General features: G+C 59.1%; 1 protein-coding gene across 10 annotated transcripts in view; it reads right to left on the reverse strand.

Moving 5' to 3' along the window:
- Window positions 1–23,490, reverse strand: part of SIPA1L2 (signal induced proliferation associated 1 like 2) — a 155,865-nt gene that overhangs the window by 9,537 nt on the left and 122,838 nt on the right. For 5 of the 10 annotated variants that reach the window (XM_039850380.1, XM_039850381.1, XM_039850382.1 and 2 more), the window contains 9 exons: window positions 21,988–22,245; window positions 20,467–20,562; window positions 19,066–19,166; window positions 18,674–18,777; window positions 16,560–16,933; window positions 13,728–13,952; window positions 9,768–9,921; window positions 7,506–7,737; window positions 4,423–4,554 (listed from right to left, as the gene is read on the reverse strand). In XM_039850380.1, coding sequence (XP_039706314.1) covers window positions 4,423–4,554; window positions 7,506–7,737; window positions 9,768–9,921; window positions 13,728–13,952; window positions 16,560–16,933; window positions 18,674–18,777; window positions 19,066–19,166; window positions 20,467–20,562; window positions 21,988–22,245 — 1,676 coding nt within the window. The remainder of the gene's footprint in view (window positions 1–4,422; window positions 4,555–7,505; window positions 7,738–9,767; window positions 9,922–13,727; window positions 13,953–16,559; window positions 16,934–18,673; window positions 18,778–19,065; window positions 19,167–20,466; window positions 20,563–21,987; window positions 22,246–23,490) is intronic. The other 5 variants (XM_039850387.1, XM_039850383.1, XR_005650167.1 and 2 more) reach the window with 3 other exon arrangements.

The raw sequence follows: 23,490 nt of genomic DNA on the forward strand, positions 1-23,490 counted from the left end.
ACTAACTCCTGCCTTCATCCTCCCGTTCCTAAAGCCACACGTGAAGAAGAAGTTCAACGATCCTGCTGGGGACCGGGATCCAGCCCGACACAGACGCGAGGCCCCGGTGCCAGCTGAGTGCCAGCTGAGCAGCCGCGCGAGGGGCCCCAGTGACCACAGCGAGTGAAGAACCAAAGAACTACTGGCTGAGCCCAGCCAGCTCTCAGGACCGTGAGACTTGATAAACTGTTGTTTTCAGCCATCAATCTTGGGGTGGTTTGTTCTACAGAAATAAATAACTGAAAAATTAACGATGCCTTGAAACGATGCTTATAAAGATGTAAAATATATTTTAAAACATCTTACTTTATTTTGTAATCTCTAATAATTTCCTTTTAATCTTCTCTATTTTCTAGATATAGAAGTATATCCATAAATATTTATTTACCTCCAGAACCTATTCCTCTTTTCTTTGTATTGCTTGTTTAAATGTCAAGGAATCCAGGACAAAAATAAAGAATGTGGTCTCAGAGGATACCCCTGTCTGGCTTCTGGATTTAAAAGACACGCTTGTGAATATTTTCCCATTAATTGTCAGATGACTGTTTGGAAGAAAGCAAATATTCTGTTAGGCTTCGAAGGTATCTCTCAAATCTTAAGTTTTATTAGAAATAGGTCCTAATTATATTAGCTATACCCTTTTTGTGAAATAATATAACTTTTACTTACTTTGTCTACTGAAACTTATTGTTTTACTTTTATTAAACCAGCTAAACTCTTGCTGATAACAATGAACAATCTGTTCAACTTACGACTGAGTTTCACCTAAGCTTTCTCACCAACGTGAAGGACCAAGATTGTCTCATGATTTTTTCTTGCGCGTGTATTAGGAAAGGATCCTGTTATATAATAAGGCTATTTCTAAATTTAAAGAAAATTTTACACAAGGGCATCATGACTCTTTGAAACCTTGCAAACAATGAACTGTAAATTAGTTTCGGGAGACAGGGGGATTTGGGGATATCCTTAGAGAACTATTTCAACGCCCCGGACCTTTGACTGTCATTCATGCTCCCAGGTCTCATTTCCTTGCAGGAAGTGTCCAATGATTTCACCGCCAGATTTATTCCTGTGCAGCTGCTTGACGCTCCTTACTAATTTTTTTTTTTATCTTCCTTATATATCGGTCAATATTAATGTCCTTCCTCATATCCAATGTTGTTCGTGTGTATTTTCCACTTTTTTGATCAAACTTACTGTTTTATCAATAGTCAGAGAAAACTGATCATTGATTTTTTAATTCACAAATTGCACTCAAATATCATTCGCCGGTTTTTGAGAAATTATTTCTTTTCTTCATTTCTTTCTTCCTTCGTAGCTTTTTACAATCTTTTAAAGTGCAGTTAAGTTTGTAAATTTTCCTTTTTTTTAAAATTTAAATAAATGTTTCTGGGACGACGCGTTTTGTTTGAGGACGACTCTTTTAATAGGTAGAATCTTTTTTGTCGTCACTCACTAGGAAAACGCGCTCGTCACGTTCCTTAACTGTTCCCGGCACAACCATTAGGGTGATATGTAAACTTTTCCAAATGGCTAAGTTTTTTGCCTGTGCCTGCTTCCATTTTTCTCACCTAACCCTATTCTCGCGGCCTTGTGCTCGGAAACGAGGCTGGGGGTGCTGGCTCCTCTTTGGGGCACAGGGTGCTCGTGCACGGGGGCATCGGCGGGAGCTCAGACGTATTCGCCACGGCTGGGCGGCCTACCTGGGGGCCTCTGCCAGGCTCTGGACTGGTACAGTGAACCTGGCCCTCACACTCACGCGCCTGGTGTCAGGCCCAGATCTTAGACGAGCCGGGGGCGGGGGGGACAGCTGATGGGATGAACTGCAAACTGGACGTCACGGGACCCCGACCCGCCAGGCAGAGACAGCCGTACTTTGATGCCTGTTTTCAGATGTCCTGACGCTTACGTCACAGCCTGGACGCAGCGCTGCTGCAGCCGGGTCTGAGCTCAGTGAGGCTGCAGCTGCCTTTCTAGGTCTGTGACACTCTGGCAGGCACAGGGGGCGTGTCCGGACTGTCCCTTCCTTCTGTGATGTTATGTCCAGCTCAGGATGGCTTTGGGAACAGAACAGGTACAGAAAGATCACTTCATGGGTAGGGCAGCCAGGTCATCCAGGCAAAGACGTTTCTTTTGCAAGTGTGAAGGCGACTGATCACACCCAGTCACCCCCACGCCGACCCCAGCGACAGTGGCATCGACACCGGTGCGGAGAGCCTGATCGGCCGCAGATCTGGACCGCCAATTCCCAACTGGATGCTCCTGAGCCGCTGTCCCGAGCGGTCATGCTACCCTGGAGAGCAGCATGGAAGACTACTGAGAATCTGAACGTGACATCGGCTCTGTCTACATTTTCTGTAAACGTGGTCTGGAGACTTCAGGAAGGCCAGCTAACTAGAGTCCTTGGCCCTGGCAGACAGCACGCCAGCCCTTCTGTCTGGCCGGCGACTTTCCGCGTCATGCTTCTCTGTCCTCCGGCTGAGGGGCCGACGCCCACCACGCTGACTGCGGCCACGAACACCCTCTGACGGGCGGAACTGCGGGGCTGGGGCTGACGGTGCCGGGCGGGGGGCCTGGAGACGGCCTTCGTCTCGTGGACGGGGAGACTGAGGCCCAGTGCGGGCGGGCCGGTGCCTCGGGGACCGTGGGGACCGTTCGGTGCTGGCGCCCAGCCGCACATCAGGGCAGTCACGCGGCTTGTGCACGGGCCCGCACCCCAGCAGTGGGGCAGCGGCTACGACCCGAATCCCAGGACCGAATCCAGCCACTGCCGTGCGCTCCACTGGCCCCCAGCCCCCCGAAAAGACCCGCTTCGCAGCAGCGATTTTATTCTGAAGGGGGGAAGGGACCCGAGCAAAGACACAGACGAGGGGGGTACAGAGATAAGCTGCTGAAGATCGTTTAAACCTGAAAAACGAGCACAAGATGCGACAGGACCTCGGAGGTCAAACCCAGGCTGTGCGTCGGACGCTCCGAGACCCGCCTGCTCCTCTAAACCGGCGCTTCTCACTGACCCCCAGCCCCGTGCCTGATACAGACGAGACGCACAGAACGAGCGGCCCTCCCTGGGGACCGCTTCACCTAACGGAGAGACGACGCGTGACGACGGGTGGCAGGCACCGTGCAGGCATTTGTGCTGCCGGGGACGGACGGACGTTCGCACGTTCCGCTGGGGGCCGCGGAACAGGGGTGCGAAGAACGCGCCACAGAGGACGCTGCTGCCTGCTGCCCGGTGGCTCTGGACAGAGGCGGGGACATTGCTTGTGGCCCCCCGGGGGCCGGGCCGCTCCAGGCCAGCGCCGGGAGCGAGGAAAGGTGAGCCCGGGCCTGGGGCGTCTCCGTTTCGGAAGCGACTTGGGCGGTGTCGGAGAAGGCAGGCTGGGCATTCCGGGGCTTCCCCAGGGAGCAAGGACTCTGTAAAGCAGTGCCACCCCGCCAGGAAGGGACCGCTAGAGCCTGCTTGTTCTGCAGGAGTGTCCCCCTGACCGACTGAGCCTCCCTGTGCCGTCGCCGGAGCCGAATGTCCCCCGTGTCGGGACTAAGTGCACAATGGCGACCCCTCTCCCTGGCCCAGGCCCCCCCAGCAGAAGTGAGGCTGTGGGAGAGGGGCCGTCCATGCACAGCCCTTCCCCCCGACCCGCCCCGGCAGCCTGATGCCCTGGAGAGAACCTGGGTTTGTTTCCCAAAGCCTGGACGTCACAGGTGATGGGGCCGAGCGACCAGAGACTGAGGAGGTGAGGACAGGGTAGCGGGGGAGAGGGGGAGTTGCTCAGGGGGCTCTGGCACCTCCCTGTGGGGACGCGCAGGAGGCCCGCGGACAGGGCCTGGTGAAGTGACCGTCCTCCTGTGTCAGGCCTGCGTCACCCAGGAGCAGCTGTGATCGCTGCAGGTGGCAGAGTCACCACCCAGGTCCCTGGCTGCCCACCCTCCACGGTGAGGCCGAGCACGCCAGCCAGTGGGCACCTCCCCCGCCCGCCTTCACCTGCGGGCTGCGACGGGGGCAGCTCCGGGCGTCTAACGTCCCAGCAGCAGAAGCGGTGGCCGGCCGGCCCGGCCACCCTCACTGACCACCGACAGGGAACGCTGGGCCCAGACGGGCGGGCTCCCGGCCGGGCAGCTGGGTGTCTGAAGGGCCCCCCTCCCGTGTCCCCGCACTACGCCGCGAGGAAGGGTGCGACCTGCGTCCTAAACGTTCCCCTCTGGTTTCCGGTACGAAAGCGGAGGGAGAGCAGCTTGCCCGGGCCGCAGGGACTCGAGGCGGGTCCTGTACCCGCGTCCCGAAAGGACGCGGTCTCCCCAGGGGGCGTCCTTTGTCCGGCTTGGGCCCTCCCTGCATCCGCCGGACGGTCCCCAAGGGCCCCCACCCAGAGGCTGCGTCCTTACCTTCAAACGCCCGCGCGGCGTCCACCAGGTGGGACCAGTCCAGCCCTGTGCCCGCGTCCGGCAGGGGCATCAGGCCAGGGTCTGCGCACTTGGATTTGTCCGACAAGGACCCGTCGGAGAACCAGAACTCACCTAAATGGGACAGAACCAGCGTCAGTTGGGCTGCAGCACGGGGCACCGGCCGGTCCCCTGAAGGGGCCGAGGGAACATCCTGTCAAAAGACCTCCTGCCCCCCCAAAGGGGACACGACAACGCAGTCACCCAAAGCACAGCGCCGGAGAAACGGTGAGAGGTGGCGGGCATGGCGCCCGGAGCCTCAGCTCAGAGGCTCCTTCCAGGCAGCCCTCTCCTGAGGACGGCCGCCGGGCGGGGCTGGGCGCAGGACCAGTCCTGCCTTCTTCAGGGGTGACCTCCCCCTTTGAAAGAGTCACAAGCTCCTACTGTGCGCGGGTTTGGCGCAGTTTTACAAAGCGCGTGAACGCTCCTCTGAGCTGAGCGCCACAAATTCCAGCTGCGTGGAACCCCAGTTTATTACAGAGACGCGGGAAGACCGCCTTTGTCTCGTTATTAGCGAACGAGAAAGCGAGGGGGACACTATTTTACGAGCTGTGCGTGGCAACGGCGGCCAGACTGCTTCGGGGGCGGAGTGAGACGGCTCGGCCACTGGCTCCCCCGTCCCGCACGGACGCTCCATGGTCCTCGTGTCTCTAAATCTCATCGCAGGACCCGATGGGTCTACGTCATTAATACCAGTTGTTAAGAGCTCATCATGCATCTGGGGACACATTTTCAAAAGGCGTCCGTCCACGCCTTCCCCCAACGCGCCTTTTCTGGGGCGGCCCGGAACCTTGGTGCAGCTGCGTGCGAACACATCTGACTAATTAGACCAATCAAAATAATGACCACCTGGCTGTCTGAGCCCGCAATTAAGTGAAGTAAGGGCCGCAATTAGCTAAATGCACCTGTCATTTTTGTCCCCGCATCCTGTCGGGTGGCTGTGAGGTGCTGGCGTCGGGACCGAGAGCGTCTGTAATCCGGCCCGAGACGCTCGGCCCTCCCGTGCAGCTCTCGGCTGACCTCGAAGTCACGGCCACGCCGGCCGGAGGTCTCCGTTTCACCGCTGCTGTGCTCACGTGTGGCGACCCTGCGCCACGCGAGTCCCGACCCCGTTGTGAAGGGAGCCTGGCGGCATTTTGTCAACGCCACCCCCGACACCCTCTACGCGCCGTCCCGTCCGTCCTCGGTGACACAACCGCCACGCCCGCGCGTCCCGTGTGTCACGTGCTCTGTCCTTGCCGAGGGCAGGACAAGCGGCGTGTGGGAGCGGCAGAGCCCCAGCGGGAGCCGGGAAGGGGCGCAGCGAGCCCTCGCGGTGTCCCTCGGGTCCCGCCAGCCTCTCTGAGGCCCAGGGAGGCCCTGCAGAGCGGAGTCTGGGCCCCTCCCAGCTCCCCGAAGGTCTTAAACCAGGAGTTCAAGGTTCGCCCCGCAGGCAGAAAGCTAAGGGAGCACAGGGACCTTCGGTCACTTGCAAATCACTTGCTCTGTGACTCTCACAGGGGCTGCTTTGCTGAGAGCCCATCTGAGGAGGCTCCATGCTCTGTGAGTCCAACCACATGAAATCCGGGAAGAGGCCAAACTATGGAACGGCGGAAAAATAAGGGGTGACTGAGGGCTAAAGGGGAGGGAGGGAGGAACTGGGGGAGCACAGGGGAAGTCTCGGGGAATGAAATACTCCGGGTGGCCCCGCAACGGTGACGACGTGTCATTGCACACCTGTCCAGACCTTTCATGTCCCCCACCGGGAGTGAACAGAACGTAAGCTGTGGACGTCGGGGTCAGCGCTGTGTCAGCGCAGGCCCAGAGAGTCTGCGCTGGGCACAGGGGCGCAGGGGTACGTGGCATCTGTGCTTTCGGCTAAATTTCGCTGTGAACCTGCACTGCTCTAAAAAAAGCTTATTAAAAATAGAGCGAAGCTAAAAAAAAGGCATTTCCCTCACAAGGAAGCGAATGAAGGGCAGCGTGTGGGAACCACAGGTAATTTCTGCGCCACAGACTTCCCGGCACGTTTCGAGCATTTTAAACGAAAAAATAACCTTTGCAAGAAAAGTTTTATCGGTTTTACAAAAGCTTTGACGAGGACATTAAAGTTGCCTATTTACAAGGAAGGGAAAAGCATTCCTAGTCGGCGTTAGATCATATCTGTGTGACCTGTCATTTGGGTTTCAAGGAGTTTAAAGGTTCAATTTAGGCAAAGGGACCTTTCATGATAGGCAGGATGTTACGTCACTTAAAGGATTAGATTAAGAATTTTGTGAGACAGGTTCGTTTCTGATTGAATGTTAGAAATGTCATTAGAACTTGTATTTTATTCCGCTTGGCACCTCCACGTATATTATGGAGTTCAAATTGGTTTTAAAGAGAATGCTTTCTTTGATGAAAATTAAAGAAAGCCCTGACAATGAATATACTTCTGACTAAATCCTCATTCCTTCTGTATAATAGAAATCGAAATCAACTGTGAAAAAAGGAAATAGCGCTCGTGTTTTAAAAAAAAATCATCGTCGAACACTGACATGTTAATGAGGAACTGACAAGTGAAAATCAGAGATTTCAGGATTTTAAGGAATAACATCTCGAAAGGACCTACACCGCCTGTGACTAGTAAAATGGAGTAAACGTGACCCAGAGGACCCAGTGACATGCAGGGGGACGCCCGGCCTGAGGGGAAGCCAGGCCCAGGCCCTGACGTCCACCGCCACCTCGCACGCGACCCTGGCGGTGGCCTGGGAGAGGAGACCGAAGGGGAGGGACAGGCTCCTCCCTGCTGGCTGTGGCAGGGACCTGCCCGCCGGCGCCTCGGGCTGGCGCTGCTTATGGGGTCTTAGACTTTCTTTCTTACGGATGTAAGAGCTGAGATACGGCACGAAGGTCGCTATCTTCCCTGACAAAAACATATTTAACGTGGGTTTTCTCATTTTCTTCAAAATTGGCAGTGTTGCCTACCTTGTAAAAAACGTCTACTCTGGGGGCTTTTACCGTATTTCGAAAGACAAGTCCCCCCGCCCCCCGGGAGCCCCACTCACCGCGCAGGCCGCCCGGGCCGGGCGCGTGGGGCCGCGGTGGCAGCGAGCTGTGGTGCGGCGGTGTGGAGCTGAGCGGCGTGGAGCTGAACAGCGTGTCGCCGGGCAGCGCCTGGTCCAGCACGGAGCTCCGGGAGCCGAAGGCCGAGGCGCCCCTGCGGTGGCTGCACACGCTCTCGTCAGACAGCGTGCGGCACAGCACGCGCCGTGGGGACAGGTCCCCGTGGAAGGAGCACTGTGGGTCAGAGCGGGCGGGGGGAAGAGAGGCGTCAGGGGCCTGGGGACTCCGCAGGTCCCCGCGGGTCCCCGCAGGCGTTTGCGGGCTCGGGGCTGCGACCCTGGTCTGCAGGCACCGAGCACGGCGCAGGGCTTTGGCGCCCGCGGTGGCCGTGAAAGCTTTCTCCTGTGCCGTCCGTGACGTGTCGCCATGAATGAGGCGTGCGCTCCGGAATGTTCTGGAACGTTCTGGGCCCCTCCACGTCCCTACAGCAGTGGCTGCTCCCGCTTCGCCAGTGACACAAATCACGCGTCCTGCGGCCTTGTATTAATTTGACAATGACTGCATCTTAACATTATGTGACCGGTACTGATCGACTGCACAGGAGGTTCGATCAGTTCTAATAATAAAACTATTTTGAACGCTGTCGCTTTCTAGGCCCTACAAACAGGTCAAGAAAAATGGAATCAGTCACGTAAAGTACTATTGCCTACTCTGAAGGAGCACTCACGGAAGCAAGCCTGCCACGACTGCGAACAGCCAATTACAGTAACTGCTCATAACCGCATTTAGAGGGACCATTAAACGCCGTGTTCAGTCACAGACGGGGGAAGATGCATCCAAGGAGGCGAGTCGTGAAGGCTCAAGGAACGTTAGGTAAATTTGAATTTCAACGGCTGCTGCAAACTGAACCTCATTCCTTCCACACAAATAGTAAAAGCCAGAATGTTTGCAGCAAACGGATACGGAAACGGCTATTCACGTTTGTGACGAGACCGCAGAAAATATTTCTATCGTGTGTGTTCCTTCCATGCTGTCGTCTGTCCAACGGATGAATGAGAACTGGGGTGTGTGCGGATACAGAGTCAAATTTACACCGTGAAAAGGAGGTGATCTGTCTCAGGAGGAAAACAAAGCACACACGCCAAGGAGAAATTCAATCCCATTCAAGGAAGAGCTTTCTGCACTCGTGGACAGCAGCCCCGGCTCGTTCGCACGACCCACGGGACGTGCCACGGGTTCAGAGGACTCGTTCCGACCGCCTGCTCCTCGGGCGCTGCCCTCAGGTCACCAGCAGGCCCTTCCCAACGAGACCACAGGCCCGGCGGAGAGCAGCTCCGCGGCGGTGTCTGGCTGTGTCACTGGAGAGTGCCACGGGCTCGCTCCAGGACCGCTCGCTACAGGGAAGGCAGAGGCGCGGGGCCTGGGGCTCGCCCTGCTCACAGCTGATACGGTGAAGCTGGGTTTTTTTTGGGGGTGGGGTGGGGGAGCCCTGGATTAGAAGAGAGAAAATCTAGGTTCCACCATATTTATGAAGACTTCACGTTTCACCATTTGGGGCCTCAGTTATTTGCAAAAGGAGATCCGGCTAAATCACCGTACACATTTAACACAGCGGTTTAAGAGACTGACGTCACAACGAAGCTAAAACTAACAGAGACGAGTGACCGACCCTGGCCTGGACGCTGTGGGCGCGGGCGGGCCTCGGGCACGGGGGCGGCGTGTCAGGCTGCGACGGCCTTTCCCCCGAGATGCTGCGCACCCCGGCTCCGTCCCGCGGACGCTCGGGCAGAGGACCGTCCGACCCCTGCCCAGTCCTGGGACAGGGTGACATGGAGGAAGGGGCAGGGGCCGGGAGCTGCAGCGACGGCCGGGCTGGGCACCCTACAGCTACGCCTCCTGGCCGCCTGCTAGGCCCAGGCCCACAGGAGGCCCGCCGCGCCCCGCCTACTCCGCAGCACACGGATCACGTCTCCTTTTGAGAGGTCAGGTCACCTGCACAAAGTCACGTAGCGGACTGCCACTGGTGCCGGAACTCGGGGCCAGGCCCGCGCGCCCGCCCCGGCTCCCTCGGGCCACCCTGACCCCCACCCCACCCCTGGGCTTGCCCTGCTTGCTGACAATAAACGCTGAACACGCCAGCCGTGCACGGCACTGCGGGCCGGGTCATGATGCAAGACTCAGACAGGAGGACCCGGGGACCTCAGTCCCTTTGGACTTTGCTGCAGTGCTTCTAGAAACTTCGAAGCCCCCCCAAAGCCACCGACCTTCCTTCTCCCCTCCTCCACCACGGGGCTGTCGGGAAGCATCAGGTCCACAAAGTCGTCCTTGGACAGAACGTGTGGCGTTTCTGCGACGGCGTCTACCGCCCCCGGCTGACGCTGGCTCGCCGCGGACAGGAGCTCCATCTCGCCGTACAGCCTGTCGGAACGAACGGGAGGAGCGGTCAGCCCCGTCGGTCAAGTGCCTGTCGTGTCAGGGGTGAAAGTCTGCGGCCAGTTTCAAGCGCCGCACGCACACACGCACGTCTCAACCGTCACGTCGGTTCGCTGCGGCCGCCCCAGGTCGAATGAGCTCAATTGCAAAGTTACCTTTCTGAATAATTCAAAACCAAATCAGATCCCCAAAGCCCTGGGGGCGAAAAAAGACAGCCGGCTTCTAAAACGAGGCCGTGGTTTTTCCTTTCCTAATCCGTGTCAGAAAACGGTTCCGGTAATTCATCAGAGATCACCCTCGGTCCTCTGAGGGAACCTTCCTCGGTGGCCGGACAGCCAGCCACAGCCCGCATCGCACCCCGACACCACAGAGGGAGGGAGAGAGAGGCCCCCAAGGGAGCCTGGGGTGGAAGAGGAATCAGTTCAGGCGTGTGCCAAGCACGTTTTGTTATGAGCAATTTCGCAAAGCTGTTTGGATAAATAAAGCAGCTGTCTCCCTTAATTATCAGGATATAAAAATGTATTTATGGACAACAAAAGGCCGTCTAGCTGAATTACTGTTTTCAGCTCTCTTCCATGGAGAAAAGTGGGGAGTCATCTTTGAAAGGTTCGCTTCGGAAACGCCATCTGAGCATCCGGACGTTCGCGAGGCACGGCGGGTCGTGAGCGGCCGCGTTGTCGCTGTGGCCGGCGGGCGACAGAGGCAGAGCTGGGCGCCAGGCGCTCAGGCCCATCCGCTTTGGGAGACACGTCGGGGAGGGAACTCCAGGTCCCACCAAGAACCCCTTGGCTAAAGATTCAATACCTGTGCAGGTGACCCCGAACGACGCAGGGCTTAGAGCGCCTACCCCGCACAATCGAAAACCCCTCGGGTATCTCTGACTCCCCCAAAACGTAACTACTAGCAGCCGCCTGCTGACCGGAGCTTACTGACGGCACGGCGGTGGGTAAACTCCTATTTTGTGTGTTGTTTGCGTTGTATACTACATTCTTACAACGAAGTAAGCTAGAGAAAAAAATGTTAAAAACCACAGTAAGGTAAATTACAGTGCTGTGTGTATTGATCGACACAGTAAGTTTGTCACCTACTTATAAGATGGAAGCGCCGGCGTGTGGGTGGCCTGCGCAGTTCGAACCCACATGGTTCAAGGGTCAGCTGCAGCTACCATTAAAACATGCCCTTCTAGTTTACGTGTTTGGATAAAAATCGCTAGCCTTTTCTGGTAAATCGGCAATTTTACTCAAGCTGTGAAATGGCACGTTAATAAATATGCTCCACGTCTACTCCGAGGCATTCACGAGGAGCAGAGGGCAGGACGGCGGCTCCCGGGGGGACCCCGGTCTGGGGCTGTGTCGGGACAGGGACGACCAGCACGTGGGAGGTCACAGGGCTCGGTCAGAGGTGGCGGTGGCCTCAGAAGCTGGGCCCGGAAGCTCAGGAGGGGCCGTCGGGCCGAGGGAGCCACAGGGATGGAGGGGCCTGAGGCGGACGCTCACCTGGGCAGGAGACGCAGAGCCACTGCAAGCGCAGGGGTATCGGTGGCGGGGCGGGGGCAGGGAGCAGGCACGGGGCAAATCGGAAGGACTAGACGTGCCACGCTCAGCTGTCGCCCCGAGGATGCTGAAGTTCAGGAAGACCACAGACAGGGACGCAAACGAGCCCTGAACACGCGCGCGAGAGACAGAACCCCTCCGGCCCGACGACGGACGCGGACGGTGGCGCTGGAGGGCGACGGGAAGCCGGGCTGAGATGGCAGGACTGGGTGGCGGAACCGAGGCCGCGGGCACGGAACACGGTGACGGCCACCGAGGAGGGAGGCCCCGCGGGACCGAAGCGTCCGGCGGGAGGCGAGGTGGAACCTGAGTTTCTGGCGTGGTGACCACGGAGACACCGCGGGCCGGGGCCTCACAGGACGCTCTGGGACAGCAGCATGTCCCGTCGGCGCCGGGCGGCACCTGCTCGCGGGCACACCGTCAGCAATGCCGAGCTCTGTCCTGCCTCAGGCCAGCGCTCCCGAGAGCGGGCCCGGCTTTCCCAGGGGACGCACAGCCCGGTGACGGTGACGACCATGGCTGAGGGACGCGCCCGGAGACCCGCTGAGGATGGAACCGGACCAACCGCGACGCAGCGCGGCACCCGCTCAGGTCACCCGGTGAGCGCACGCGCCGCCGTCGTCAGCTGCTGCGTTTCAGACGTGGGGCTGCGCCATCGGCTAAAGCCATCAACGAGGGCTCCAGCACGCGCTTCGAAAAGACTTCGGGGGCCCTGCCGGGGGACGCTGCCGCCGTCGCACTTTGTGTTCGGTGAGGCGCGGATTCTCGAACCCTCAGTGGTACAAACACCACGCACTCGGCTGATCTCAGTGCATCTTTCAGTGGTTCGGCAAACGCTGTTTTGCCAGAATTTCCAGCGCAGCTGGCGCAGTCTGCACGGCGCCCCCCGCACACGTTCAACGGCGTCTCTGGTCTTAGATGCATTTCGCTTGGCTGGGAAAGGCCGGGGTGCCTGCCGCGCCTGCCGGCTGAGCCCGCACAGCGAAGGGGCCTGGCCTGCGGCTGGGAGCCCGGGTGTGAACCCCAGCACTAACCTCGTGTGCCGAGAGAAGTAACTGCGCCCCAGGGGTGCACACCTCCTTCTCACACCTCCTGACACCGCCCCCCCGCCCCAATGAAAGTCCGTGTCGTGAACCAGTGTATTAAAGTGCACACTCTCGGGGGGGCGGGGGGCTCCTGAGTGGAAAATGTCTAAATGGGCCACCGACCCCTTTTCCTGACTCTTCAGGGGAGCCCTCCACTGAAACACAGTGCTTACACCGATGTGCAAAACGCTTCCACGACTATTTCACAGAAAATAAAAAGCCTGGGATGAATTTCTGCGAAGCACACAGAAGGCTCTGTTAGACAGAAAAACCAACGTCGTCGTGAGAACATTTGCATTTATGACAAAAAGCGTAGTTATCTCTGTAAAATTACTTTCTAAACAGCTCACTTGCAATTACTGACATGATTTTTTTTTAACAAAAAGATTCCATGTTCAGTGTTAGATGAAAATGATTTTTCGCTTGGAAGGCAATGTCACTGCTTAGCCACAGCTAAGCGGGGGAATCGTTTTTTAAGGGACAAAAGGGGTGCTGGTTCATTAACCAAGCTTAAAATCTAGAGTCCTCTGAAAACCGCGTCCCCGGGCACCCCCAGGGACCCCGCGCCCGGTGACGCTGTCAGAACACGCGGACACAGAAGAACACAGCGGCCTCAGGATTTAGTGCGTGAGAGCTTTGTTTTTCATGCTGTCCTTCAAAAATGAAGCAAACCAACAGCTGAACGGCTCTGACCGGCCTTGCTTTCGTAATCTCGGAATGTGAATTCTTGTCTCGTCAAAGACGAACGAGAGAGTTTTCACACGTGTAATAAGTTATCAGTATTTCTTCTCTTGTCTTTTCTCAAACGGATACAGAACAGGCCTCCCTCGCTGCCCCCACTGAAGCCGAGGCCGAGGCGGTGATCACAGGCACGTGACAGTGGGCAGGTGCCTGTTCTTTTCTGACGCCGCTTACGCGGCCATTTTAAAAAACGCGCACGGACTCTGGGACCCCAAGTGTCCCGAACTGGCTGAGTCAGGCTCCGCAGTCACTGCGTCGCGAGCCACCGCCTCGGCCTCCCTACGCAGGCAGCTGCTTGAATCTCAGAGCCCAAAACGGGTTTCCTCTCATTTTATATGCAACGGTCAAAGACGTTCGCTCCGCCAACCCCGCGACATGCCAGGCTACCCGGGGCGCCCCGCCGCCACCTTACCCCCGACACTCGGCCACGTCGGGCTCCTCGGGCGGCGGGCTGCCTTCCGACTTCTTCCAGCCGATGACATACTTGTTCGCTGGCCCCTGTCTGTGGTAGGGCTTGGACACAGAGCCGGGGCCCGGGGGGCCGCTGCTGTGAGCCACGATGTAGACTGTGGACGTGTCCAGGGAGCCGGTGCCTTTGGGACAGTGAGGCAAAGGGCTTCCCGTGTGGCGGGAGCCGCTGGGGAGAAAAAGAGACAAACGCTGCAGTGCGGGCAGGGCTGGCGTGTCACCGCGTCACAGCCGTGTTGGCCCCGGTCCCGCGAGCGAGCGGGACCGCGTGGAGCGGGGCAGGGGCGGCGTCCGACTCGGGCCGGGCGCCTGGTCTCCGGGGGCTGCACCCCGTCGGGGGGAGCTACCAGGAAGATGGGCACCACGCTTAAACGGACGCTCTAAAATGTGGCCTCAAAGTCACCGTCAACTCAGAACTGCAAGGAAGAGACAGCCGGGTGACAAAGGGCCCGCTCACTCCGCGTGGCGCCTCCACGGCGTCCGGCCCGTCGGAAAGCCCACCGGCAGGTTTACGCCCTTCCTAACGGTGTGAACCGCCGGACAGTGAACGGCCAGCGCGCTCAAGAACGGGCCTCAGAGCCCCACAGCCGCACCCACTTCTGCTTATCGACGATCAACGACAGCACCCAGAGAAACGTCCCTTGACCGCAGCTCAAGGTCACAGCTCTCTGCCGAGGTGCCACGGAGTCGGCTGCTTTACAAACCTCCTGAACTCTGAACGAGACGGAACGAGGTCATAAAACCTCAAGACGGTTTTTAGAGTACGGCCAATTTCAATTGTCCCTGAAATTACAGAGGGAACAACTCAGGTAACTCAAGTCACTCAGAACGCGTATGTTCTTTCGGGTATTTATTACTAAACGTATTGTACGTCGAATAACTAAAGAGAACTGATAAAAACTAGTAGGAGCTTCTATTTAAAAACGACCCCTGCGCCCGAGGCTTCCTCCCCCGGTGTCTGCTGCCCCTTCTGCTGAAGGGACATCCGGTTTTCTCCTGGGGAAGCAGCGTTCTTCACGAGCCTTCAGCCGCATGGCGTGCGGGGCCTGGCCCCGGGTCCCACCTGCCTTAAACAGTGGCACCCCCGTCACCGTGGTTAAGGACGAGCAGCTGGGAGTGGGGTGTCTTCTGAAGGGAGCTTCTGCAGGGCTGCAGAGGAGCATGAGCGCGGAGGCCGTGACACAGGGACATAGTGACCAGGCCATTTTCAACCGACGGGACAGTGACTGGATCTCGGGGCTGCCACGCGGAGCCCAGGACGGAGGGCCCCGGCCTTGGGTGTCGTCGTCTGAGCTGCTGCTGGCTCGGCACTTCTGACCTCTTCGGTTACGTGAGCCACCATGCTGCCTTCCTGCGTGAACCGGTCAGTGTGGAGTTTTAGCTTGTGACAAAAGCCCCCGAGTGCCAAACATGCTAAGACACCGATGCTGGTGTCACCGCGGGACCAGGCAGCGAGGCAACGCCCGTGACGCAGGCGTTCAGAGCTTCTCAACGAGCACAGTGACATCCTGCCGAAACGAAAACGCCGCCTGGACACCCCTCTGCCCCGACCAAGAGGGCACAGCAAGTGCCACGCACGTCGGCCGGGGTACGCGGTCCCGCTGCTCTGGTGCTGGCCGACTGATGCCGGCCCGCCCGTCGCGGCTGCACGCTCAGACAGTGACGTCCGCCCCTCACTGGTTGCCTGAGGTGGGGACAAGGTCCGGGCGAGCAGTGGCCTCGGCCTCCGTGACAGGGAGAGCCAGGGCACAGGGGCTGTCGCGTGGCCGCTGCGTGAGCACCAGCGCTCAGACCTGCTCCCGCCACGGTCCTCCCGACTGTCCGGGTCGCCTGACTGTCCCCAGGACTGGGAGGGTCCTGGGTCAGGAAAGGCTCGGATGCGAGGATGATGCCTGCGGCAGCTGGTAGCAGCAGGACATCCCGCCACGGCCGGACCGGAACCAACGCGTTTCTCTGCCTCATTTCCGAAGGCAGGAATCACAAACTACGCGTTTCAAAATCACTGCACAGCCTGGCGTCGAACAGGAGTTCAGATCTGCTCATCGCTACGTATCAAACGGTGACAGCTACAGCGTCATTCGGGTGGATTCGGCTCGTCTTCGTGCTTTAGAAATGGAGCCGCCGGTCCGCACACACTGTCACTGCTGCACGGAAGGCCTTGGGTCCCTTTTCCATTACAGTTGGCACTTGACGTTACTTCGTATTAGTTTCGGTGCACAGCGTGGTGTAGACGTCTACGTAACGGACGAAGGGACCCTCACGATTAGTCCTGGTCCCCACCTGGCACTATGCACAGCCCCGACGATGTGACGGACTGTATCCCCGGCCGTGCTTCACGGTCTCCTGTTTTGTAATGACCGCTTTGCGCTTTTTAATCCACCCTTTTCCATCTGCCTCAGGCCTCTCGTCTCGCAAGAGGCCACAGGGACAGAGCCGGGCGCGCGCCTGTATCGCTGGGGCCACGCGCAGACAGCGCAGAGGCCACCCCCAAACTCCGGAGGACTGTCCAGCTGGCCGCTACATCCCCTAACAATTTACGGACCACGGACAGAACTAGGGGAGATGAGTGGTCTAAGAACAATTAATATGTAATTAGCTGTCCCTCAAATTTTAAGAGAAAAGAAAATAAAATCACACGTGACATTCGAGTGCAAACTCCACAAGGAGACAAGCCAGGCCGCTGAAGGGACGAGTGACAGCCCGCCTCCTGTGCGCAGGCCCCCGCCACCCCCGGCAGGCGCGGGGCGCCCAGGAGGCGGCAGCAGGCGGCACCTACCTGGAATGCGAGGAGATCTCACTGAGGTCGCCCAGGCTCCCGTCGGCGGCACCACTGGCAGCGAGGGCGGGCGCGTAGCCGTGGACCGCGAACAGCTTCGCCTGCTCGTCGTCGGGCCCCGCGAGGTCGCCGGCGTCCGCCCACTGCTCGGCCCGGCTGTGGATCAGGGCCCGGCCGCCCAGCAGGTGCGCGGGCGCCAGGCACGGCGCCGTGTCGATGCCGCTGTCGGTGGAGGCCCCCTTCACGCAGGCCAGGCCCAGCAGCTCGGGGTCCATCAGGTCCCCGGACCCGAAGTGCTTGTCCTCGCTGCTGCCAGAGGCGCTGCTGGACAGCGTGGTGCTGCTGGAGTGGCTGGAGCAGCTCTTGTCTCCGATCTGGGGGAGAGACAGACACACGGAAAAGCCTCGACGAGCCCGCACGGCACGCGCGGTCCCCGCGCTCCGCTCCCACGCACTTCGCAGACACCGCGTGTTTACGACTGGAGGGTGGTGGCCCTGCGCAGAGCTGGCCGATCAGCACCATTTCCCCCGCCGCCTCGGGTGACGGGTAGCATTTGTAGCCAAAGACTTTCTGCGGAACCTACATACGCCGTTTTTTTGACGTGACGTTTAAGGGACAGGAGTCGGCGTAAACCTGTGTGCCCTGGGACACGCGGCGCATGACTCGCGGGCTGTGATACTCGCTGTACCGTGGGGTCGGGACGCGAGTGTCCTGTCCTTTGCCCCTTTATGAGACGATCATTCTCGCTGACTCGCAAAGCTACAGCCTAGGGCCGCTCCCCCGAGCCCTTCCCCGTCACCCTCCACCTGAGCCAGTGGTAGAATTTACTTGTAAAAAATATCCTGGTTTCATGCTGAAGTCCCCGATTCCTAATTCCTCCTGTGATTCATCTTAAGTTAAATGGGCATCTCTTCGAGTCTTTGTTCAATTATTTGCCCATGAAGCACAAAGTGTTGTCCCAGTGTCACCCACCGGAAGAAAACCCGTGAGGGTTAAAGCTGAGAAAGCACACGGAAATGAACAAAGCAGCCTTTTATCGAGAAAATGCTCCTCTGACAAATTATAGTGCCAGCCCTGGGTTTGGGGCAGAAGAGCCGATTTGCAACACGGTGGAAGGACGCTGACTGTCACTTAGCACCTCTCTGTGCTTGCGTGACTGAGCTCACACGATTCATGTGGGGACTGATGTGTGGCCCCAGTGAAATCATCTGTGTGACGCACGCTGTACCATGGCAGCCTGGGCGAGCCGTCCCCGGGAGCCCAGGGGCTGACGAGATGGGGCTCTGCCAACAGGCGTGCTTTGGGGGCCCTGAGAAGACTAGGAGTCCCCGTCTGGCGGATGTGTCACGGCCTGGGGACACTGACAAGACCTGGAACGCGGCGAAGGGGCCGTGGATCACGAGAACAAGGCACGCCCTGATCTTCCAAAGTGGTCGGGCCTTCTCTTTCATTCAGTCCTATCGGACCTGCAGCGAACGCCCTTGACCTTTGAACCGGACAGGACAGTCTCAAGCCCACTCCCACCCCGCCCCCCTGCGCTTACACCCGCTTCGGAGAGCTGCAGAGGTGGAATTAAACAGATACTGTAGAGCGGGCTCAGGGCAAGGTCCGGACACCTAGGAAGCAATGTCACCTGTGTCGCTAACACTCAGCTGTAAAGCTCACCAATGACACGTGACGGAGGAGGAAAGACACAACTCATAAAGTTTCTTCACCTGCGAATTTAAAACGTGAACTACGCGGAAATGTTGGTCTTCCTCGGCTACAACCAACAAGTCACGTTTTCACATTTAAATGAAACTTCTGTTTCACTGAGCAACAGACACCTGAGCGGTCCCCCTCCAGGGCTGTCAGGAAGAGTCCACGTGCCCGTCCATCCACCGCGGGGGGCCCGCCACACAGTGCTTCGGTTTCCGCTCCTGCGGTGCCCGCGGTGGATAAATAGTAACGGATTAAAAACGGGCACGTGACTTAGTAACTATCACGCCAGGATTTCAAGGATCAAGAGGCCGAGGACGTGATGGTGGCTTTCCCGGTTCATTCGCTGAGTGACCCTTGCCTTGAGGTGAGAAAAGCCCTTCGCGGAGCGACTGGTTTGTGAAGCAAGGACTCACGTGGGAAAGCTTGCTGGGAGAGTCCTTACAGCTCCTGTCCTTCTGCAAGGCCCTTTCCTTGTAGGAATTCAAGACTTTGGAGGACGCGCCGGGCCATCTGGTTTCTGCCACACAAAGAGAAAAGCTATTTAATTCCCAGTATTCACCGAAGAACAAGTGGTTTGGTAAAAATAAACAGGATGTGGCTCTGGGGCCTTCTGGTCTCGCCAGTGGACGTGCCACAGTGTAGGCGGAACACCCGCGGCCGGGCCACGACACCGGGGGATGAGTGGACGCGGCACCCAGCAAAATGTGCGGGGCGCAGGCGTGAAGGCGCGCGGGCCGGGCCGGGACAGGGAGGGGGCGGCAGGGAGGGGCGTTGGGCGGCCTCGCGCGGGGCACGCGCCACTTACCCGGGGCTCTGCTTCCGTCCGCGCCGTCCTCCCGCTCCCGGGCCCCTTCGCAGTCCCGCGGGCCGGGACCCTGGAGCTCGAGCAGCAGGGGCGACTGGCACCTGGGAAGAACACAGAGCTGAGCCCGGCCTCGGCCCCACGCTGCCCGCCAGCACGTCCCGTGTGCACTGGCTCCCACGTGGGCCCCCGGGGGACGCCCTAATGAGCAGTCGCCCTCTGGCTGGAAGCGGGGTCTGTCGGCCCGGCCCAGCCACAGGCTTCGAGCATCCGCAACTGGGGGTCCAGCTCCCCCGGGGTCTGGAGGGGGGCCAATGACGCCACGATGGGAAAGGGCTGCCCAGGGACGGGCCACTTGTCCCTGACGAGCTGAGGAGGAGCTCACTGCGTTCGCGTCTTTCCCCCTCGTGCCCAGAACACACGCCGCTGAGATGTCTTAATATTAAACATTTTAAAGAAAAGACAATCAAACTGGTCGGCTCTAGGTAGGCTTTGTTTTACGAACACCCAAAATATGACAGTATAACCTTGCAAAAGAAATAAGTCTCAGGAAATTTACATTCCAAAGTGATCCTTAGTCGCAGAATCCAACCTACAGATCCCGGTTTGCAGGAAAAGCCAGGAATGGTCTCTTTGGAAATCCCTCCCGTTACCCGGGGCGGGAAGCCCGGGCCCCCCAGGCCACCAAGGCCCAGCACCTGCACTTCAGAGCCCAGATCGGAGGAAGAGGCTCCAGGGAGAGACGTTTCTGTCGGTCACAGGGAGCGTCTCTTCCGCTGGAGGCTCCCCTCAGACCGGCCACTCTCTAGGCTAACTCTGTGCAGCCAGCTCCTTCCAACGGCAGAGGTGACACTTGGTAGCAAAGCCACACATGGGACATTGCTGCTGGGAGTATACGACCGCTTCATCCCCAAAGTGTGTGACCCCCGACTTAGCTTATGGGCCAGCCCAGCATATCTGTGCCCCCGGGTCCTTGGGCCCCGCCTGGGCTGCAGGCACCTGGACCCCGGCACACATACTGTGACGCAGGAGGCAGGAGAAGGCGTGGGGGCTGAACCCGCCTCCTGTGACTCAGAGGAAAAGCACTTGCAGGAGCGGCTGTGAACTGACTCCCCGTCAGCGGTTTAGGTGAGGGGAGGTCCCAGAGCACAGCCCGGAGCCCCAGCCCGTGATTCCCACAGTCCACATGTCCCTTATCACAGAGGAAAACAGACAAGCTCAGGACGGGGACAGACGAGCAGTCCCCACGTGGAATGGGGAGCTTTGTGGCCCAGAGGGCGATCCATCGGAGCCACCTGGCACCTTTACACCCCACATTGGCCCTGGGAACGGAGAGCACATGGCCACACTTCCGCACACGTCACCGCGCCAGCCCCCCAGGCCAGCGAGGGGACCTGGACGTACCCGTCGTGTCCCACGTGCGGTCTCCAAGGTCCGCTCCCACCGGGTCCTGGGTCGCTGGAGGATGACTGGTTGCTGGGCGAGCTTCTGAAAGGGAGACTGGAATCATTAATGGGGCGCTGAGTGTCTGTGGAGTGCAACACACACATGCGCACACGCACACATACGCATGCTCACACGCATACACATGCACGCCATTGTTTCACACGCCACACACAGATACATTACCATTGTCATCACGCCATTGGTCATCATTGTGGCACCCATGCACACACACACACACGCACGCATTACTACTTCAGCATCATTCCAGGAAAGATCGGCTGACTTCTTTCCGTTTTGCTGCTGAGCCCCGCTTCCTGCTTTTTTCCCAGACCACTAAATTCTACTTGTTATGGGAGGTTCTGAGGACCCTCCCTTCCGCCGCCAAAGTCCCCCCCCTGCCCCCGGGCCAAGGCACCTGGGCTACCTGTGTGCATTTCTTCGACTACGAGGGGTTTATAAACTCAGTGGACCTTTGAGCACGGAGACCCGGGGCCGAGCTGACTCGGTGTCCAGCTAAAGGGACCCTGTTCCTGCACTGGCTCCGGGAATAATAACGGGAGGGAGCCGAGGGAGCCCACGTTTTCACTTATCGACTAATCCATTCTCGGACAGGGTCGCTGCGCGCCAGGTACGGCTCTAAGCCGTTCACACGCTTCGACCGAGCAACCCTCACAGCGCCTGGAGAGATCTCAGTTGGTACTAAGTTTATTTTCAGGGGAGGAAACTGGAGGCCAGGAGGGGACAAGTAACAGACCCAGGGGACACCAGGCGAGCAACCCGGCTCAGCAGCCACGGTCACAGCTCCAGGCTGGACCGGAGCCTGACGGCTGTTTTGTCTCCGCGGCCCATAACTCACATGAGAGCCGAGAGACAAGGAGTGTGAATTAGCACAACAGCCCGAAATCACAGTTTTGTTCACTTAGGACAAGCTAAGCGCGCTGCACATCCACAAATGCTCACCAGCTTCTAACGCTCCTGGCTCTAGATCTAAAACAAGTGCATTCTCCCACTGAAAAGTCATGTCAGACTCAATCTGCTTAGAATGAGAGAGAAAATGCAAGGTGCGCTCATGGCAGAGGGCACCGCGCCAGCGCCCACACGACGATGGGCTGGCCACCGGCTCTGCGGTCCTGTGCTGGTCACACAGCGGGGCTCACGCTCAACAGCAGGCCACGCACAGTGCTTTCTCAGTGTCTTTCCCAAGAGGGCTCGGGGTGCCGGCTGACCGGGGCTCAGGACGGGAGGGACAGCCTGGCCTGCTGCGTGGGCTCTGGGCGCAGACCGCATCTTGGCAGCTCCAGCGCTGGGCCAGGAGCAGGGCAAGTCCAAGGCACTGAGCCTGCGGCCTGCCCAGCCCCGCCTGCAACTTGCTCAGGACAAGGTGACGGACGACAAAGCCGGACAAAGAGCCCCGCCCGCAGTCCGAGATGCTGGCCGGGTCTGACCAGGGCCGTCCTGGAGAAAGCGCTCCGGCCTTACCTGGTGCCGTCGGGCAGCTTGCGGTCGAAGGAGGTGCTGCGGGGGATGGCGGCCTGGGCCTGCGGGAGCAGCGGCTGGCACTGCAGCCGGTCGGGCGTGCCGGGCACGGGCGAGGCCCTGGGCAGAGGCTGTAGGGCGGCAGTGGGCACGCGGTGCCACGTGGTGTTCCTCCGGAAGGGGGTCTTGTACTCGCAGGGGGTGCCCTCGCTGTCCAGCTTGTACTCCACCATGGGGATCCGGCACAGCTCTGAGCAGCCCCTGGGGAGCCGAAGACACGGTGAGGGGGGCCTGGCGCCAGGCGCCACCAGCCAGACGAGGACCCGAGAGGCTCTCTGAGCCTCTGGCCTGGCGGCTGCGCTCGTCCACACTGGCGTAGGTAGGGGACCTGTGACCCGGCTGCTTGGTTACTCAAAGGCTGAAGGACAGCCCCCCAGGAAGGGACCACAGGGATTCACACCTGGCAGGACAGAGGCCCCAGGTCCCCGCAGGTGTCATACAAGTCAAATATGCTTCTGGAGGTACAGCGCCTACCAGGAACTCGGGGTGGAAAGCCTGGAGACACTGAACAGGGAATGAGTTGCTCAAAGTGACCCGGGCAGGACCAGACCGGACTCCTGGTCGCCACGGTCCTGCCTAAGGACCCTAGAAATAAGACACCCAAACTTATATGAGCCCCTTTGAGGAGCGATGGAAAGGACGGGGTGGGGAGACAGGTAACAGGAGGGTCAGAAAGGCCCCGAGGCCCAGCGGTGACGTGAGCAAAGCGAGGGCGGCCTCGGGCAACCGCCTCGGGCAACACCCTCGTGTCCCCGTGGTCAGAAGCCAGGTGGAAGCTGGCGCCTCCCTCGCTTGGCCCCCACGGTTTCGCTGCAGTGACCACCGTGTGACCTGCTTGCGGGGAGCGGTACGGGCAAACGGCACCGCGCACGCGACGCCCTCAGTGCCAGGGCGCAGGCGGGCACCTTCCGCCTGCGGGCACACGCTGCCCGCGCACAGGGGGGCACAGGGCGTTCGCCGCGTCCGAGATGGCAGGGACAGAGGGGAGCCGAGAAAGCCCACGACCCCCAGAGGCCGCGGCAGGGACAGAGGGGAGCTGAGAAACCCCACGACCCCCGGCGGCCCCGACCCATGCTTCTTGGGGCGCGGCCGGCTCCCCCCGGCCCTCCTGCTCCCGAGCGTGCGCACGCGGCTCGCTGCACTTAACGAGGGCGCTTCCGCTCGCTTCTCCGCCCGCCGCCGCCCTTCCCCGAGCATCGGCTTCACGCGAACCTGCCGTGCGGGATCCAAGGACCGAGCCCCGGACTCTTGCGCACGCAGACACCTCACAGCCCGTAAGGGGAATGTCTGTCTGTGATCTTGCTTGTGGCGGCCACGTCACACACGTACCATGTCACACACGTACCAAAACTCAACTGCATGTCTGTCACACTCAATAAAGTTGTAAAAAAGAACTTATTAAAGGGGATGAATGCTTCCTTCTGTCCTGAAGCTTTATCCTTCACG

Source organism: Pteropus medius, unplaced genomic scaffold (assembly GCF_902729225.1).
Source record: "Pteropus medius unplaced genomic scaffold, Ma_sr-lr_union100, whole genome shotgun sequence".
NCBI classification, from domain to species: domain Eukaryota; kingdom Metazoa; phylum Chordata; class Mammalia; order Chiroptera; family Pteropodidae; genus Pteropus; species Pteropus medius.